At 41.2% G+C, this 20,060-nt stretch overlaps 1 protein-coding gene and 1 non-coding gene across 2 annotated transcripts; one reads left to right on the top strand and one right to left on the bottom strand.

The window, feature by feature from the left end:
• The first annotated feature begins 10,573 nt into the window (after positions 1-10,573).
• On the top strand, positions 10,574-18,422 carry LOC119349044 (kinesin-like protein KIN-14K). The gene is made up of 21 exons (XM_037617054.1): positions 10,574-10,818; positions 11,474-11,628; positions 11,719-11,832; positions 12,007-12,244; positions 12,636-12,733; positions 12,819-12,902; positions 12,983-13,060; positions 13,144-13,236; positions 13,327-13,356; positions 13,725-14,363; positions 14,439-14,520; positions 14,605-14,700; positions 14,785-14,964; positions 15,051-15,157; positions 15,276-15,451; positions 15,580-15,744; positions 15,831-16,084; positions 16,172-16,335; positions 17,183-17,559; positions 17,726-17,826; positions 18,016-18,422. The coding sequence occupies exons 1-21, from the start codon at positions 10,779-10,781 to the stop codon at positions 18,087-18,089; spliced, it is 3,345 nt and encodes a 1,114-aa protein (XP_037472951.1). The 5' UTR covers positions 10,574-10,778; the 3' UTR covers positions 18,090-18,422.
• A 436-nt stretch (positions 18,423-18,858) lies between these two features.
• TRNAF-GAA lies at positions 18,859-18,931 on the bottom strand. The gene has a single exon. It is a non-coding gene; the product is annotated as a tRNA-Phe (tRNA).
• Between the last annotated feature and the right edge of the window lie 1,129 nt (positions 18,932-20,060).

Genomic DNA, 20,060 nt, shown 5'->3' with positions numbered 1-20,060 from the left:
TTTTTTTGTTTATATATGTTTTTTCATATATGTATTAATTTTATATTTAGGTTGTTAGTAGATATCGATTTTAGGTTAGTGCATTTTAGGTTAGTGTAGAGGAGAAAGTAAAATAAGGAAAAGGAAGAAAAGAGGAAGAAGGAAGGAAGAAGGAAGAAGGAAGAAGAAGAAGAAAAAGAATGAGAGGAAAAAGGAAAATAAGAAGAGGAAGAAAGGAGAAAAAGAAGAGAGGAAGAAGAGGAGAAATAAATAAGAAGAGGAAAAAAAAAGAAAAAGAAGAGGAGAAGAATAAAGGAATAGAGGAGAAGAAGAAAAAAAATTCTATTTTTTCTTCTTCTCCTCTATTCCTTTCTTCTTCTCCTCTTTTTCTTCTTTTTCTTCTTCTTCTTCTTCCTTCTTCCTTCTTCCTTTTTTCTTCCTTTTCCTTAATTATTTTCATTTCTCGAGGGAGAAGAAGAAAAAGAAGAGTAGAAGAAGAAAGAAAGGAATAGAGGAGAAAGAAGAAACTTCAACACGAGGGGGTGGTACCGATACCCCCTCCCCGATAACATTATTTTCCCATGTATATGTATGTCGCGTCGTTTTCGATATAACCCCCTCTAGATAACTTTGACATGAGGGGCGGTCGATATATATACCCCCTCTCGACCGTGATAACTTATACAACGACAACACCCCCCGGCCCTCGGCCCTCTCGCTCGACCAAAACTCTCGAGGACACCCAAACCCTAGAGAGAAAACGATGTTGGTCTCCTACCCCCTCCCGCCGCGCCCCTACCCGACAAATTAACTCTCTCGAGGCCACCCAAATTTACCAAGTTAAAAGAGCGTTGTCGTCGAGGCCACCCCAAACCCTTGAAGCGTTGTGTCGAGGCGACCTCAAACCCTAGAGAAGCAGCATCGAGGCCACTAACATGATTCCTTATTGTGATTAGCTAGCTAGTTCTACGTTTGCCACTAATATATATATATATATATATATATATATATATATATATATATATATATCCATCTATACCATGTTTGAATAATAATTGACATGTTGTAAATATTTGCAGAAACTATGGAGCACTTCCGAGACGAAGAAACAGAAGCGATGTTGGGGGACATAATCGCAAATGGAAGTGATGATGTTGCGTCATTTCTCCTCGACACCGATGGTCAGCTGGATGAAGAAGAGGGCTATGTTCATGATGGCTTCGGCCCATTAATGCCGGTACAAGAAGAGGACTATGTTCATGATGGCCCCGGTGATACAATGGAGGTACAAGAAGGAGACCGTGCTGACTGCTCCGGTGACCGAACCGAGTCCGGCCAGGTATATATATATATTAGTTAAGCCTGTGCTGACTAGTTAATTGATGCTTCCATTGTTTTTGGTATATATACACATATTAATTACTCTCGTCTTTCTTCCTTATAATTTCTAGCCCTCCGGATCGAGCACAACTTCGGTAAGAAGACGAGGCCCGAAGAAAAAGTTGAGCTCGGATGAAAAGTTTGAGATCATAGAAATCGCGCCCGACGGCGAACCGATTGAACCCATCCGGACAAGGAAGGCATTTTCTGCTCAGTGCGGGGTTCTTGTTAGGGACAAGATCCCGATTAGCATCCAGCAATGGTATAAACCTAAGGAGGAAGACCCTGAGGTGTCTTATGTCAATGATATGCAGAAAGAAGATCTTTGGACTGAGCTGAAGGCAAATTTCACCCTACCGTCAGAGGAGGATCCGGAGAATCCAGTTAAAGAGCAATTAATCAAGTCTTGTGCTCTTAAGAAGATGGCAACCCTAATGAGGAGGTGGAGGAAAGAGCTGAACCAGTTTGTCGAAAAAAAAGACACCAGAATTCATCGGCAAATATGAGAAGATCAAAGATCACTGGCCCGCATTTGTGGCCCACAAGACATCGGAAAAGAGTAAGAAGATGTCGGTGAGAAACAAGGAAATGCTGCGAAGAAGAAGCTTCACCATCGCACGGGGTCAGGTGGCTACCTCAAAGCCCGACCTAAGTGGTCCAAGGCTGAGCATGATCTGCTTGAAAAAGGGATCGAACCAGAGACAATGTACTGGCCAGACCGTTGCCGGACTTGGTTCTTCGGGGCTGGCAGAACCTTGGACCCTGTAACAGGGAAGTGCCAGTGGACGGACGAGCAACTGGAAATACCAGTCAAGAACCTTCGACACTATATCGCTGCAGCGCAGCGAGGGACGTTCCTTCCAAACAGGGAGAAGGACGAGCTCACAATGGCCCTTGGGAATCCTGAGCACCCTGGACGGCCACGAGGCACGCCAAGCTCCATTCCGTGGAAGGTTGGTTTTTCGGACGCAGGGGGTTACAAAACCCACGAGAGGAGGAAGAAACTGGAGCAGGACCAATTGCAGGCGCTGCTTGGAAGGGTAATGGGGCTAGAGGATCGAGAAGAGGAACGAGAAGCAACAGATCACAACAAACGACCTGCCGAAGCTTCCCCCGAAGCCACCCCGCCATCTCAGCGGAGAAGCAGCGTGGCTTCCACCGAGCTGCTTCAGCCGGAGCATGTCTTGACGGCTCCTGCCAGCTATCCCGTGGATGGTATCACGGAGTCTCAAAGTTGCCACATTATGGCACGATGGATGACTTTGAAGGTCAAGGCGGCTGTTGGCCAAGTTTATCCTAGTGGACCCGGCACAACTTATCACTGCCAGCCGATTCCAGAAGGATATGCTAAGGTGATGGTGGATGAAATAACGGAGGGATTTGAGGACCTCCCGCTTGACCACCCTACCGGTGAAGGGGAGACTAGGCTGGGTTCTGCTCTGAAGACTCCATGCCTATGGCGGAAGAAGCTCATCAACCTTCCGAACTGGACGCCCCCGCCTCCTCCTCCTCCTCCGGCGAGTCAGGGCACTCCGCCTTCTCCATCGCCTCCTCCTCCGGCGAGTGACGATCAGGGCACGCGTGGCGGCACTCCGCCTCCTTCTCCGGCGCATGGCGGCACTCCGCCTTCTTCTCCACCTGCGCCGGCTCTCCCAAGCAGCCAGCAGCCTCCTCCTTCTCCGCCTCGCCAGCAAGGGCGGAAGAGACCCGCCGCCGCCCCGGCTGCTCCGGCGCGTCGTACTCCTTCTCCTCCGCCTCGTAAGCAAGCACGAAAGAAGACAGACGCCGCAGCCGCTCCGTCTGCTCTGGCGTCTAGCAGCACAACCAGAGGCGGGAGGCAATACAAATACGGTCCATCATCTCTCAAGCCTCTAGAGAAGTTACCGTACGAGAGGTCTGAGGAGGAAAACAATACGATTGTGCGGACCCACGTGAAGGAGTTCTTTGAAGGGGTGAAAGCAAAGAGACATCCACCTCCGGAGGAGAAGGTAGATCTGGTGAAAGCAAAGCGCACTATCGATGCCCTAAGGAAACCACCAAAGTCTCCGCCGAGAACCAACTATGAGCGCATTACTGAACAGGCATATCTCCAAGCCAAGCGATCGGGAACTACTGTTAATGATAAAAGGTTAAAAGAACGAGCAAAGGGGAAAAAATTGCCCAGCTCGGCGAACAAGCACAGCAATCGTGCCCCCCGCTTAATGTGTCTAATGCTCCGGGGACGGTGCCCGGTTATGGCAATCTTGAAGATTACCTGCCTGACGATGCACTTCCTGATTTCATGGAGGTGGACGAACACAGATACGAGTACGGGAAGCCTCTCGTCAAAGATGAAAAATCTCTGACAACAATGATGCGAAGATTCCATAGTTGGTACATGAAAACCTGCAGAGATTCTGAGGGGACGAACAGTTTGTATCTGAACATTAAAGAGGAGCACGACCTCGTTTCAAATGATCTGTTGTGTGTTCCATTTGAGGAGTTCTTCGAGTTCTTCAATCAAAAGGCCCTCGATAAATTAATGGTCTTTTGCTACTGCCTGTAAGTACTATTTCTGTCATTAAGTCTCTATATATAGCTCGGCTCTTTCATTGCATGTATTTATAATTAATTATCCTTAATATATTATGCAGATTGAAGATCGTCGAGTGCAAAAAACAAGAAATTTATGATATTGGGTTCATTAACACAAATATCATAGATGTATTTCTGGTTGAAAACAACGTCAAAGAGGCCCAGGACAACTTGCTACAATCGTTGATCAAAAATCAAAACAAAGATACCATACTCTTTCCTTACAACGGCAAATGAGTGTTACTGTCGTGTGCATATTTGGTTTCCCTTATTACTCGAGCGAGGTTATAGTAATGTAATTGATGAGTTATGCATGCATGCGCAGGTACCACTATATTCTTCTGGAGATTAAGCTTGAGCGTGGACTAGTAACCGTCTTAGACTCGAGACGGAAAGATCCCGAAACCTATGCGGACATCACTGAAATGCTCAGCAAGTAAGTTCAATCGATCATTATCGCACCATATCGGCAACTTTTTGTTCATTTTCTGATATCTTAAGTAATAATTATTATTTTCTTTGTCTTGCAGGGTTTGGAAACAGTTCACCGCAGAAGCTCTGGGACTGCCGAAGGAGCTGCGATATACATACCCGAAAGTAAGTACTACTGGCTAGCTAGTTGCGCGCATCTCCCGTTGATTCTATAGCTATACTTTCATCAATGCCATTTATAATGCTTCATTATCAGTTTGATTGACCTCTATTTCTCGTAAAGTGCTTGTGGCAGGAGGAAGGGAATGATTTCTGTGGATACTACGCGCGCGAGTTCATCCACACCGCGACTTTGAAAAACAAGCGGGGCTACTCTAGAAGACAATATGAAGTGCGTAAGCAATAATATTCACAATTTCATTTTATTACACCATCATTTCTATTGAGTTCCATTCATATATATGTATTAATTAACCCCCTTCTTCAAATTAGACGTGGCAGATGCGGGATGAACTCCTAGAACCAGATCGCATGAAAGCAATTCAATAGGAATTGGCGGGATTCTTTCTTGAACACGTCATTAGTAAAGCCGGAGAATACCATGTGGAAATTGATTTCAAATGCTAGGGGTTTGTAATTAAGAGATCTTATACATATTGTACATGTAGCCAGTAGCGTCGGATACATGATACGAAAACTTGTTGTTCGACCAATCTCTCGGAGAAGGAGAGGTCGATCGATCACTTCTCTCGGTATGCATGACGAACTTCTGTACTGAATGGTTCTCTCGATCACTTATGTATATATAGTACGTAGCATCGACCAAGCACGGACATAAGAGATGACACTTTTCTCTATTAATTAGCTAGCTAACACAATATATGAAACACCTAAATTAACCCCCCAAAACCCCCAACCCCCTCCTTTAAAAAAACCCAGCCACTGGAATGCAGACGCGTGGATGCCTTTTGGTCCCGGTTGGAGCCACCAACCGGGACCAAAGGCCCCCTGACTGGGCTCGGCGCACAGGGCCACGTGGAGGAACATTGGTCCCGGTTCGTGTTTGAACCGGGACTAGTGGGTGGAGGTATTAGTAACGACCCATTAGTCCCGGTTCATGAACCGAGACTAAAGGCCCTTACGAACCGGGACTAATAGGTGTTTTTCTACTAGTGTTAGGTTTACCTTAATTCTTCTTTCGTAGTTGCAGATGCTTGCGAGAGGGGTTAATCATAAGTGGGATGCTTGTTCAAGGAAGGGTAGTACCCAAGCACCGGTCCACCCACATATCAAATTATCAAAGTAACGAACGCGAATCACATGAGCATGATGAAAACTAGCTTGACGATAATTCCCATGTGTCCTCGGGAGCGCTTTGCTTTATATAAGAGTTTTTCCAGGCTTGTCCTTTGCTACAAAAAGGATTGAGCCACCTTGCTGCACCTTGTTACCTGTTATGAATTAGCTTATCACAAAACTATCTGTTACCGATAATTTCAGTGCTTGCAGAGAATACCTTACTGAAAACCACTGGTCATTTCCTTCTGCTCCTCGTTGGGTTCGACACTCTTACTTATCGAAAGGAATACGATAGATCCCCTATACTTGTGGGTCATCATTACCCGAGAGGCATTTGGGCACCAATGGGAGAGAGGGGGAGAGAGCCCCCTCTTCCTTCTTCCATGGCTTCTCCCAAGATGGGGAGAGGTTTTCCCTATGGTCCTTGACCTCCATGGCTCCCAGAGGGGCAAGAAACCCTCCGAGATTGGATCTCTTTTCTCTCTGCTTCTCTCTATTTTCGGTACTCTTTCTGGGGCTGATCACCATTTATTAAATATTCGGAGATCCGTAACTCTGATCGGACTCAAATTTTAACACAACTTTTTCCATAAATTAGCTTTCTTGTGGCAAAAGAAGGGCCTCAACCGACCTAGGGAGCTCACGTGGATGGCCCACACAGGTGGGGCCCTGGCCACGCCAGGTGCCGTATGGGGCCCTCATAACTCCCCCGACTTCTGTCATCTGGCTACGTTATTTCCAAAAAAAATCATAAAAAAAAATTCAGCTCATTCTGGCTCCATGAACTTTTGACCTATATTCTCAAAAACACTAGAAAACGGGAATTGACCTTTGACACTGGATTAATAGGTTAGTCCAAATAAAAATGATATAATTGTTGCCAAAAATATGTAAAAGTGGTATGATAATAGCATAAAACAATCAAAAATTATATATATGTTTGAGACGTATCACTCCACCATTCCTAACCTCTAGTTTACTCAATACTCTCGATACCTCCATCAAACACTGCAATACTTTGGGACTTTACATAGCAAGACACTATCTACACTTCTACCAAACCGATTCATGCTACTTGCTTGATTTATACATCAACACTTGTTACTCTCGGAGCTTGGGCTCCTAGGTGGTTAGAGGTACCCTCGGAAGCTTCCTTGCGTGTGGTGTGCTCCGGAGAAGTTTGTATTGGCATGGTGGTCACCTTCAAGACCATCCCCGAGTGATTCGAGTCTCGCCCTTTGGGGTTGACTCAAGGGAGAATATGTTGAGCCACTTGGTAGTGTTCCGGAGCTTTGGCTTCGGCACCGCTCCAACAGAGATTAGCATTCCCCTAAGAGTGTGAGCTTTTACTTGTGGTTAATCCTTTCCCGCACTTTTACTTGCCTTGTATGCTTGTTGGCTTGTTAATTGTTTTTTCCCTAGCATAGATTGTTTTGAGCTTTCTTGATATATAGGTTGTGTTCACCTAGTTGCATATCTAGCGAACCTACTTATCTGCAATTCCCTAAAATTGAAGGATAATCTTAAAATTTAGTCTCGTATCCACCCATAGTCAACTATATCGATCCTTTCAACAATGATATTTGTTTACTGGTGGTATTGGTCCTTTTATACAATGAGATGATCTGGATTGATTGCACACATAATTAGAATGTCAGATAATTGGGGTTGTATTCATTACAATGACATAGGTTGGGTTCACGAGTTGGATCTTATGGTTAGTCTATTAGATTCTTCCTCAGAGCTTTTGTGTCGATGAAGTCATACCATGGGGCTATATGTGATCTTAATCAAGGTAGGACGATATCATCTCTAACCAAGCCATCAGAGTCGTGTCTTCCATGTATCACCCAAGGGTCCTAATCTTGATTTGGTCATGGTTATACTACTACGATTCCACACCATTCCCCCCTCTGTTTCCCCATCACTCGTCCGGCCTAGCTTTTTGTGAGCGCCCCATGATTACCTCTCCTATTGCCTCTGTTGGCTACATAAGCTAGGGGAGAGAGTATCGATCCCTCCATATTCTCTATAAATTCGTTTGAGTTTATGCTCTATGCATTTTTTATTTATGTTTCTAGGTTTTTCTGTCCTGAAAAGATAATTGTGCATGCATTGCAACAAAGGCATACAAATTCTAGTAGTTTAGGTCATGATTTACTTGTCCATATTAGTGTGATTGTGTAAAAAATATGATTTATTTGGTAAATATTTATAAAAAATTATATGATAAGCATTCATTGGCTTACTATTTGGTAAGTCAATAAGAGGTGGGGCAGTTGATGCCGTTTTCAGGAAAAGTGATGGAAAAAACAAACATGGGAGGGGGAAATCAAAACAGAGAGAGGGACGAGGAACATGCATAAGGTTGAACGATGGCTGAGAGGACGACAAAACCTTACATTTTTTTAAATACCTTCTCTTATAAACCAAATCTAGGTTCATTCACCCTCCTCCCACTCACAATGGTTGGTACGATGAGGATAAAGTGGTATCGAGACTAGATTTGAGGCCTTATGCTGGTATATGGTGAACATTGACCCAGAACCAAAAATGAGCTAAATTTTCGTCCTTGTGACCTGCCCATGGTGGAAGTGGGGATTTGGAGAACACCGTTGAAAATGCATCTTTAGATACCCCTGTTCGAACATGGTGATTAATAAAAATATATTAATTGTATGAACACCTAGCTCCTCCCTTTCTTGAACCCATATTCCTAAATGCTCACCTTTGTTTTTTCAAATCATATATCCTTTGTGTGACAGTGTGAGAGAGATTGTATGGGTTATTTAGAGTGATTTGATTGAAGAGTTCATGAAGTGACTTTGCTTTGCTTGTTACTCTTGGAGGGTATGCATCTCCTAGATGGGTAGAAGTCGCTTGAGAGCCTTCAACCACCATATTGTGAAGGAATCAAGAGTTTGTACAAAGTTAAGAGATCGCCTTCTTTGTGAAGATCTACAACAAGTGAGGTTTGACCTTTTAGATCCATAATCCATTGTGGAATGGGTAGGCTTACGTTTGGTGGGTCCTTTGTGGACAGCACAACCAAGACCTTTGTGGTTCGATGCCTCCATGAATGAGTAGTGGGATAGCGCCAACTATCCAAACCTCAAGATACAACATCGCCTCATTGTTTACATCCTTCTAAACTCAACTCTCCAGTTACTTCCAAGTTTAGTTGCTCTAAGGACAAACTAGCTTGGGATTAAAACTTGCCAAATCCTAAAATTTGGAGTAGAAGTTCTATTCATGTCACTTTAGTCCATTACACATCGATCCTCGCCCCCTTTCAACCATTTTACATTTAGTTTTTCGAGATCCTAATCTCCTTTTGATTTCCTCATTGTGTCCTTCGACCTCACATGCTTTCTTCTTCTATGAATCGTCTTGTTGGACATAGTTCACCTTTATCCTCTGTCACAACGAGATATAAATTTTTGGGATGGTTACGTTTTCCCTATCCTTTGCATCTTGGTTATATCTCTATCGGGTGATGTTGCTCTTAGGTGACACATCATGTGTTAAGAGTCCTTGGATGGCATCTTTCCATTTCAGGTAGCAACTTGAGGCCATGGAGCTATGCCCACGAGGGACCGATCCAAGGTGACATGGAGTTTTACTACTCGTGCCTCATTGATGGTGGATGTCAGACCTCCTGTCACAAAATTCGATCAGCAAAAGAGATCTAGTGGCTTCCTCAACTTGCTTGAAGCTTATGGATACAACTATTTCCGAAGACTAGCAACACGTGCTCCCATCTTTGACGGTGGTCCATCTATGTGTCCCATGTGGAGTAAATTTAGTTGTTCTTTGTTGGGAACTTGGGATTAGATTTGCGGTTGGGAGTTTTCGATCCAAGTTTGCAAATATGTACCATGATTCTGATTAGCGAAAGTAGGGAGCTAATGCACTGAAAAAGAAGTCTACCACATGCTCTTCGTGTGGTGATTGCCATCTAGTGGTGCAGTTATTGCAATTTTTTTCTTGTTCGAGGTTGACTGTGCCTTTTCAACCTAGTGCTTCTAATGTCATCTTCGTCGCCACTTTGATAACTTTCACGTCGGTTTTCTGAACTTCATCTTCTAACAATCGTTTGTGCTGCCAAGTATTAAAAAGGATAAACTTTCTATATTGCATTTCTGAAAATCTCCACGTGTTTGATCGAATGCCTAATATAGTTTTGAAAAGGCAAGGATGAAAGTCCTTGTTATTATATACATATTTTTGTAGAGGTCCCTTTAAGTTTAGATTGCATATCAAATCGTTATTCATGCAATACTTAATGAGAAGATTTTGTGAGATATAATTTTTAAAATTGAAAATATAGAGATCCCTACTCCTTATATCTTTCATATCATATTTATTGGATATTGTAGTATTGACATATGCTATCAATGAGCTTAGTCAAACTTATAAAAACTTTGATTTATGATAAAATTAAACTTATATACGTCTACCTCTCTGAAGAAATATAACTTATATATGATAAAAAAGATCTAATATTAGGGATCTAAAACATCTTATATTATATATAGTGATCTAAAAGATTTTATATTTCTTTAGAGAGTACTGTACATTTCATATTTTGATTTAAACAGAGTGGGTAAATTGGGGATTTGAGATTTGCCCCACTTTATAAGGGGTTTGATGATTTGCACTATGACTGTCTCAATGACAGTGGCCCCGGGCCCCACCCGGCAGCCTCTGGGGAAGGGGGTGCAAATGATCAAATAGAGAAGTAAAGTGTGGCAAAAGATCAAATTTTTCGTGGGTAAACATAAGCCTCCCGTCCCGAGCCTCCTTCACTCACCCACCCACACTAACTGACGGCGTTAACGGAGGAAACGAGCTGGCGACATCAAAGCAAAACAAAACTAAAAACGCCGCGACATTCGCGAGCGAGGAACAAACCAACCCGAAACAAAAGCACGCGCACCGGCCGGCGCACGGGGAGGAGAGGAGACGGCGGCCGGCAAGCAAAACCCCAGCCCCCGCGTCGCCGCCCGAAACCCTCGATTGCCGTCCGTTTCGAGGCCGAACCCGCCCGCGTCTCGCCGCCGGCGGCCTCGATCTGGGCCGGGACCGTCGCGCGCCGGTTCGGGAGGCGGGGAATGGGGAGCATGGACGGCGACCGCGAGGGGCTCCAGGCAGGTGAGGCGGCTGAACTCCGATTGCTTATCGAGTTGCGGAATTGGAGCCCGTGAGCTGGATTTCTGGTCGGCGAGCGTGCTCTCCAGATTTTTGGGCGGCGAGTTCGTCACCTATATGGAACCCGACTATTCTTAAGCTCTAATGTGCTCTGGACTTTGAACTTGATTTCTCCTAGTTTGTCGATTTTTTATATTCGAGAAATAGGGGTTCAAATTTTGGTCAGCGCGATTTTCTCGTGATTTCCGGCGAGTTCATCAGCTATATGCAACCCGGCTTCTAGTACTTTATCGAGTTGTTATATTCGAGAGGTGCTCGAATTTTGGTTAGTGAAATTATGGAACGCAGATTTTCCTGAGCATAATTATGTGCTGTGGAGTTGATTTTTTTTCCTGCTTCTCGGTGTTCGATAATTTGATTCCTATTTCGCTGAAGATATTTGCTAGCATCTGTATTAAGTATGAACTCTCTGCTTTTAAGATTCAGTTCGCTATGCCGTCAGAGTTCGAATTTTTTTTTGGTCATTTTTGTCGTGTCTCGTTCTGTTTTCTCAAGGGATCCTCTGAAATGTCCGATTTCATCTGTCGTTGATCATGTACATGTGATTTCTGCATGCTTGCTATGTGTGCTTTACATGGTGCTGCAAAAACCTGTGTAGATGCTGGACGCGCAGAGGTGATCAAATGGATCAGTGCCTTAATCCCGGAGTACGGCATGCCACCGGATTCATCTGATGAAGAGCTCCGGGAGCTGCTCAGCGACGGCACAGTCCTGTGCCGCATCCTGAACACACCCATCCCTGGTGTCCTTGAGGTGTGCCTGCTGTGCTTCTGAAACGTTTGGGTTTCGTGAGCTGCGGAGATTTTGATGCCAGTGTTTTGATTATGTCTGTTCTTTGTTTAGGGGTCAGGTGCTGGTTATACATCTTCAGAGCAGTGGTCGGAAAATGTGAAGAAGTTCCTCTCGGTGGTTGCTGACATGGGGCTGCCAGGCTTCAGTGTGAAGGATCTCGAGGAGGTTAGTTTGCTCTTATCATGTTCAGCAGTTGGTATGCATGCTCTAGCTCTTAATTCCTGTAATTGTTGAAACTAATATTGTGTACTAAGATAGTTAGAAACTTGGAATTGTTGGTCATGGTTTGCATTGCTGACATGTTCATTATGCTAATTCCCATGGACTTGATGGTTACAGGGATCAATGTCATCAGTGGTGGATTGCCTTTTGGTTCTGAGGGACAATCTGAATCCTGGAGTGGTTGATGATAATTCACAGGATGTTTCAAAGATTCCTTCGAGAAAAAAATGGAGAGTTCGGGAAACTGACGAGTCTCTAGTTGCTGCTGCACCACAAGGGAAAACACCCTCAGGAGAGAACAGGGGAAATGGGGTTCCATACCCCAAGTCTCAGCAGAAAACTCCTGCCTTCAATGGTACGCACGAATTCTTGTTTGCACACTGCTTTGTATATGAGCTGTAAAAGAAGTCTCTAGAGAGTTAGCCTTGCGCTCTGGAATTATCTAACAATGGTTTAGTTGCCACCTGACCATCATGTTGTCGGATTAGCATATAGGATACATCATATATGTATTCATGTTGTACTTTTAACATGTCATAAACATAACGCCTAAGCATGATCCGATCAGATCGAGTGCCTTAGCGGGGCTTTAACATGCTTCCGACTTCCGATGCTTCATATGCACAATATTGTTTAGTATTTATGCTTTCTTGCAATTCTAGTTGCTGACTACAAATACCATGTATATTTTCGAGGTTGCTACTTTATACACTTTAGTATGTATCATCTTGTTATTTACCCTGCAGGAAAAAAGCTTCGTGAGATTTTCCAGCTAAAACGCGGGTCCTATGCTGATCTTCCGGCTGCCAAGATTTCAGAGATGATGCATTCAAACAGTTTAGATGTAAACTTCTTATTGCCTAAATTTGTTTAATTGCTATATATTATGATTTGATATCCCTTTCCTAATGCAAGTTATATTCTCACAGAATGCATCAACTCAATCTCTGCTTACCGTTATTAATGGCATTCTGGACGAAAGCATTGAGAGAAAAAAGGGAGAAATTCCACACGTATGTCTTTTTTTTAATCCAAATGATTCTCTTATTTTTATTCCTAAATTCTACATCTGACTTGAATCTCATCACACCAGCGTGTAGTTTTTCTATTGAGGAAAGTAGTGCAGGAAATTGAGCGTCGTCTCTGTGTTCAAGCAGAGCACATAAGAAATGTAAGAGGAAAGTTTCTTGATATTTATGGTTTTCTTTGTTTTATAAATACAACATTTGAATCAGACGATCCCTTGTTTTTCAGCAAAATACTATCATCAAGACAAGGGAAGAAAAGTACCTTGCAAAAATTAAAGCACTCCAAGTATTAGTAAATGGCACAAATGAAGAAAATCAGGTACACATTATTTACTCGATGGTCAGGAGAAATCATAAAATTATAGACATTTTTTCTCTGTGCTGATATTATGTACATTTTTTTGACTAGATGACGGTAAATCTGCTCCAAGTAGTGAAGGTATGACTCGTGTGTGAATATTCTAATTTCCTTTTTTATATATTTCATGTGTTCCCTTAATCTTCAATTAATACATTTTGTTTGCTTATAGTGTTCTATATATATTACTCCCTCCGTCCAAAAATTCTTGTCTTAGATTTGTCTAGATACGGATGTACCTAATACTAAAACGTGACTTGAGGACAAATCTAAGACAAGAATTTTGGGACGGAGGGAGTATTTTAATGAAATGTAAATATCTGTGTAGAAAAAGAATAAGAATGAAAATGTATGTTAATTTGGTTTATCATTTGTACTATTAGGAGAAATTATGCTAATAGTTAGCCACATGATAACATTTTGCACTGTTCTGTTTTTGTTTTTTACAGGAAGAGAAGTCAAAAATTGAAGAGAGACAAAAACTCAGTGAGCAAAATGTTGTCCGGTTAATAAAAGAAAAGAAGAATGCTGAGAACATGATAGCAAGTCTTAAGGAAGAAATGGAAGGGATGGAAAAAAGGAATAGGCTGCAAGAGAAAAATGTTGTTCAGTTAATAGAAGAAAAAGAGAGTGATGAGAACATGATATCAAGCCTTAAGGAAAAGATGGAAGAAATGAATAGCCTGCATAAGCAAAATGTTGGCCGGTTAATAAAAGAAAAAGAGGATGGCCAGAACATGATATCAAGACTTAAGGAAGAAATGGAAGAAATGAATAGGTTGCATGATCAGAATGCTCACCAGTTAATAATAGAAAAAGAGGATGGCCAAAACATGATATCAAGTCTTAAGGAAGAAATGGAAGAAATGAATAGGCTACATAAGCAACAGCTTGATCAGTTTGAAATAAAGACAAAGCAAATGGAAGAGCAATTAGCCACCAGAGTTAAAGAATTTGAGCTTCATGTACTACGATCAAACATGAAAATCGAAGAGGTTGAGACAACCTATCAACAGAAATCACAGTTATGGAACAAAAAGGAAAATATTTTTCATAATTATATGAACAACCAACAATTATATGTCAAGGTATGTTAATTTATAAATTATAATTTATTATATCCTTTTGTTTTCTCACTCTTCTATATTGATTTGTAATGATAGGGCTTAAATACATCATCAAGGTCGATAAAAAGTGACATGTATGCTTTTCAAATGAAGTGGAGAGATGAAATGTCTAATTTAGGTATGCTTTGTTGCATTGATTTCTGATGTGTAAAATTATGCGGTCACAATTATGTTTGATATTTTTTTATTTAAATTTGTGTAGGCTCCAATTTAAAATGTTTGGTTGATGCTGCTGACAACTATCACAAAGTTCTCGCTGAAAACCAGAAGTTATTTAATGAAGTGCAAGAATTGAGAGGTGCTCCATTGCTCAAATATTCTTTCAACTAAAGAATACAATTTCCATGTTAACATTTTTTATCAACATATGCTTTTTTTCTAGGCAATATAAGAGTGTATTGTCGCGTAAGACCATTTCTTCCTGGGCAAGATAAACAATCAACTACTATTGATTACATTGGTGAAAGTGGCGAGCTTTTGATTTCAAACCCATTGAAACAAGGAAAAGATGGACAGCGGATGTTCAAGTTTAACAAAGTGTTTAGCTCATTTGCTTCTCAGGGTACAATTTTATTATAATACTATTTCTCTTGTTATGTTTTTTTGCTTATTAATAATTTCTAATTACCTTTTTTTTTCAATTAACAGCGGATGTATTTTCTGACACTCAACCGTTGATTCGGTCAGTTCTTGATGGATTCAACGTGTGTATTTTTGCATATGGGCAAACTGGTTCTGGAAAAACTTACACAATGGTACTAGCACTAGTCTTGAGAATCATGGTTAATTTTTTATCGGACTGTGCTGGTAGTGTTGTTGACTATATAATTATCAGTCTCTTATTCTCTCTCTATATATATTTTTACTTTTCAGAGTGGACCCAGTACATCAAAGAAAGATTGGGGTGTCAATTACCGGACTTTAAATGATCTATTTGATATTTCACTAAATAGGAGAAATATTTTCTCGTATGAGGTGGGAGTACAGATGGTTGAGATATACAATGAACAAGTTCGTGATCTTCTGTCAAACAAAATTGCGCAGAAACGATATCCTTTTGATAATATTGCATGGATTTTTTTCGTTACATTTCTTATAATCATGTTTTTATTAATTTTTTGTATTCATGTTATTGAAATTATAAACGTAATACCAGTATTCCTTAACATAAACAAACACTTGGGATTTGGAGTACTTCTCAGCCTAATGGACTCGTTTTACCGGATGCGAGCTTATATCCAGTTAAATCAACATCAGATGTTTTAGATTTGATGGAAATTGGATTAGCAAATAGAGCAGTTGGTGCAACAGCTCTTAATGAAAGAAGCAGCCGGTCCCACAGGTTAACTGAACTTTGAACCAAATTTACATTATATTATCTTTATTCTCTATATTATGGATTTGTTAAAAATATGTTATTACATGTAGCATTCTAACTGTACATGTTCGAGGGGTGGATGTGAAGACTGGATCCATTTCTAGAGGATGCCTACATCTCGTTGATCTTGCTGGCAGTGAAAGAGTAGAGCGGTCTGAAGCAACGGGAGATAGATTAAAAGAGGCTCAACATATTAACAAATCTCTCTCTGCTTTAGGTGATGTCATTTTTGCTCTAGCACAGAAAAATGCCCATGTGCCCTACAGAAACAGCAAGCTCACACAAGTTCTTCAAAGCTCTTTAGGTAATCAATTGTTTACTTGTTGATAAATCATGCATTTGGAGGCTTTATTTGATCTTTATAATTATTTCTTTAAATATTCTATCGCAGGTGGACAAGCAAAGACACTAATGTTTGTCCAAATAAATCCTGATATTGAGTCATATTCAGAAACTATAAGCACTTTAAAGTTTGCTGAAAGAGTTTCTGGAGTAGAGTTAGGCGCTGCAAGAAGTAACAAAGACGGAAAGGACATCAAAGAGCTGCTGGAACAGGTTCTTATACTTTAGCCTCTCTCTAACTTGTCTTGAGCTGGAGTTTTTTTTTTTTGCGCACTTCAGAAACCATTTTAGTTAGGGAAAGAGTGTAAAATAGAAGGATAGACTTACATATAAAGGTGATATTAAATTGTGAACATCATCCTAAAAACTCAAGATAGATATTTCCGTTCTATGATCACTTCTAATAACGGGTTGGAACCCCATTTTTTGACTCAAAGTGATTGTTGTATACCTACAAGTACAGTTGGTAAGGTGTTAAACCGTAAACACTACAATTCATAGCATGTATCAAAACACTGCGAAGAATTAGCAGCAAAATAGCAGGAGTTTATTTACTGCTGGGTTATGTTACTTATTTTTCTACATTCTTGATAGTGTTGTGCTAGTATTGAACAAATAATGGATACAAACCTATAGAAAAGCGAGACATGAATAGCTTGGGAACTCTTATAATGGATACAAACCTATAGAAAAGCGAGACATGAATAGCTTGGGAACTCTTGCTATTTTTTTCTTGGGTTAACTAGATAAATGCCACTCCAATTATGCCGATTCAGAGAAATGCCACTACTATTTCCCTCTTTGAAAAATTGCCACCGCAACTTTTGGAAATTATAGAAAGAAATTAAAAATATGGATTGTCAAGTTTCCATAGGACCATAGATAAAACGAGGGCTTACAATATCACTGTTAGATACGTATGGTTCAAGTTTTTATGTAACTGGTGGCGTAAATTGCTAATTGAAACCCCACACTGTCCGCTTGCAGGTGATGTTAATTTATTTCCCTGATAAAGATTCTCTCATATTATGGATATAAGTTGATGTTTGTGCTTTATTAGGTTTCGTCCTTGAAAGACACTATTTCACGAAAAGACATGGAAATTGAGCAGCTCCAAGTCATGAAAGACAAAGATAAGTCCCCAAGTTCAGTTGTTGACAACCATGGTTCAAGCATGCCAAATAATTTTAGTTCCAATGAGACTTCGCTGATCACATTAAACCAAAAGAGACAACTATCAGACCCTCTGAGTTATGCCGAGGTGAATGCAGATGCTGGTCAGACTTCACCCACTAACATCGTGGCTGTGGGGTTGGATGTAGCAGATTATGAAGACAATTTATCTGAAGATGGTTCATTAGTAAGAGAAACAGAGTATACTATTGGCAGGAGGAATATTATGAACTCTAACTCCGACATGATCGACGATACCAAAATGTACACTTTCTTTCCTATTTCTTTTCTGTCGAAAATCATCAATTGTTTCTTTCATTACTATGACTATGCATCAGGAGTAACTTCTTTTGTCTATACTTATTGTCATGAGAGTTTTTCATCTTTTGAAAAGCAAGCTTACTAATTTGGTAGTGCTCGATAATTTCAGGCATAGAGGTCCATCGCGAACAGCCAGATCAACTCTCACAAAAAGCGCGCAGCCAGCAATCTCCAGACCAAAACCAAGGGATGCAGTTTTGAAGACTCCAAGTAAGCATATGACTTCTTTCTAGCACCTATTAGTACTAGTGCTCAATAAACTTTCAGAACTTGGAAAATTTCATTTTGAGGTCCATATAATAGGTTTATCTAGGCCTGAAAGTATCGTAGATTTTCAAACTAGAGCCAATAGTTAATTTTCCTGATAATAATGAGAATGAGATCATATTGACAAACCAGGTCACACAAGGACCCCATCCAACCAGTTGGCGGGAGGCTCTTCGGCCAAGGCAACCAAAAGATGGCAGAAGTAGAGCACGCTCCAGTTGCTTGGATGTATTTTGTATGGTGACTGTAACTCGACGAGACGAGAAAGGTGGAAATAGTCGAGGGTAGCTGTAGGATAAATGTCCTGTTGTAACTGGAGAAATGTGAAACAAATTGCTGACAATAGAACAAGGCTATGATATATGTTCCCTGTTTCCATTCTGACGAGGACGGTGCAATGTTGAGAGATTCTGGCATGTTCATAGCTTTGATGACAATTGACTGGGTTTCTATATTTGGTCTGGTGACGAGGGTTTGATATTGTGGCCTCTTGGAGTCCGTCGATTATCGGTCGAAAAGAATGAAAGGATATTGGATTATTGCTACCCCTGTTACAGTTTCAATGTGCATGATCATGGCAGTTAGTCTGCTCTCTCTTCCAGGCTTCAGTCTTTACACAAGAAATTACCGCTCTGAGAGCTCATAAAAAAGAAAGGAAATCAATAGTCAGAATTAAAAAAAAACCTAAAGACTACTGCTCTGAAATAACTTCTAGAGTATTCCGAGATAAGAACAGAAATAATTACTTTTAGAGATTTCAGAGATAAGGACAGAAAGAATTTACTTATAGAGTTTTCAGAGAAAAGAACAGATACACTTGCAGAGTTTTCAGTTTGTTTGTAACTGAAAAGATAGAGTTTTCAGAGATAAAAACAAAAAGGATTACTTCTAGAGTTTTCAGAGATAAGAACAGAAAGACTTGCAGAGTTTTAAGTTTGTTTGTAACTAAAAATAGATGTATCATCAAAAATGAATTGCGGTGAGCGTGGATCGAACACGCGACCTTCAGATCTTCAGTCTGACGCTCTCCCAACTGAGCTATCCCCGCTTGTGTGTATATAGCCATTAGAGCCATATAAGTGCAGTATACAGGAACATTGCTGATGAAAATGGCAGGTTCGTGTGCTGTAATGCATGAATCGTTCCCTATCGACTGCCCATTCGACGAAACGAAGGACGTACGATAACAGTCCAATTTTTGTATTTTATACCATATATATGTAGAATAGGGAAAATTCAGATGTACGTAGTTATTAATTGCATGTCCCTTTCATAGAGATCTTCAAAAGCGTCAAGTGAAGAATGAAATATTTAAACAAGTGAACTGAATAATGCAGAAGAGTGAAGAGAATATTTCTTAGTTTAACATCAACAAGCACTCACAATTTATTCCTCATTATTTTCGTCCGGATGAGAGCTAGTCAAGCTCATCCATCCAGCCTTTTGGCTAATGCACTATCGACATGAGAATAAGAATACCACACGACATATATATGACATTGCTGATAAATATGGCAGGTTTCGCTTCCAACTTGTAGTGCATGAATTGCCCCTCTCCACTCCTCAAAGTCCTTACTTGTAGTTATGAGCCAGAAAAAGAAGAATGATCCCAAAGTATTATTTTTTTTGCGGAAAAACTTTCAATCTATTCATCTTCAATCATGGCAGTACAACGAATAACAGAAATGAAAATTACATCTAGATTCGTAGACCACCTAGCGACGACTACAAGCACCGAAGCGAGCCGAAGGCGCGCCGCCGTCATCGCCCCTCCATCGCCGGAGCCGGGCACAACTTGTTGTAGTAGACAGTTGGGAAGTCGTCGTGCTAAGACCCCATAGGACCAGCACCCCAGAACAGCAACTGCCGCTGATGAAAAATAACGTAGATCGGAAGGATTCAAACCGAAGACACACGAACGTAGACGAACAACGACGAGATCCGAGCAAATCCACCAAAGATAGATCTGCCGGAGACACACCTCCACACGCCCACCAACGATGCTAGACGCATTGCCGGCAGGGGCGGAGCTGCATGGAGCTACCCTGTTGCACCGGCAACAGGGTCAAGTTGATTTCTACTGATAGTTTAGCACTTGGATCAAGCATGTGCATGAGTGCATCAGGCTAAACTAGCAATGGTGCAACAGGGTAGATGCAGATGCAGCTCCGCCCCTG

Source organism: Triticum dicoccoides, chromosome 1B, assembly GCF_002162155.2.
Source record: "Triticum dicoccoides isolate Atlit2015 ecotype Zavitan chromosome 1B, WEW_v2.0, whole genome shotgun sequence".
Taxonomy (NCBI): domain Eukaryota; kingdom Viridiplantae; phylum Streptophyta; class Magnoliopsida; order Poales; family Poaceae; genus Triticum; species Triticum dicoccoides.
This window is presented reverse-complemented; position numbering and strand designations above follow the sequence as displayed.

Coding starts and splice junctions, on each gene's coding strand:
- LOC119349044 (XM_037617054.1), top strand. CDS start 10,779: ATGGGGAGCATGGACGGCGACCGCGAGGGGCTCCAGGCAG. Junction 10,819..11,473: donor CCGCGAGGGGCTCCAGGCAG/GTGAGGCGGCTG, acceptor AAACCTGTGTAG/ATGCTGGACGCGCAGAGGTG. Junction 12,903..12,982: donor AAAAGGGAGAAATTCCACAC/GTATGTCTTTTT, acceptor TCATCACACCAG/CGTGTAGTTTTTCTATTGAG.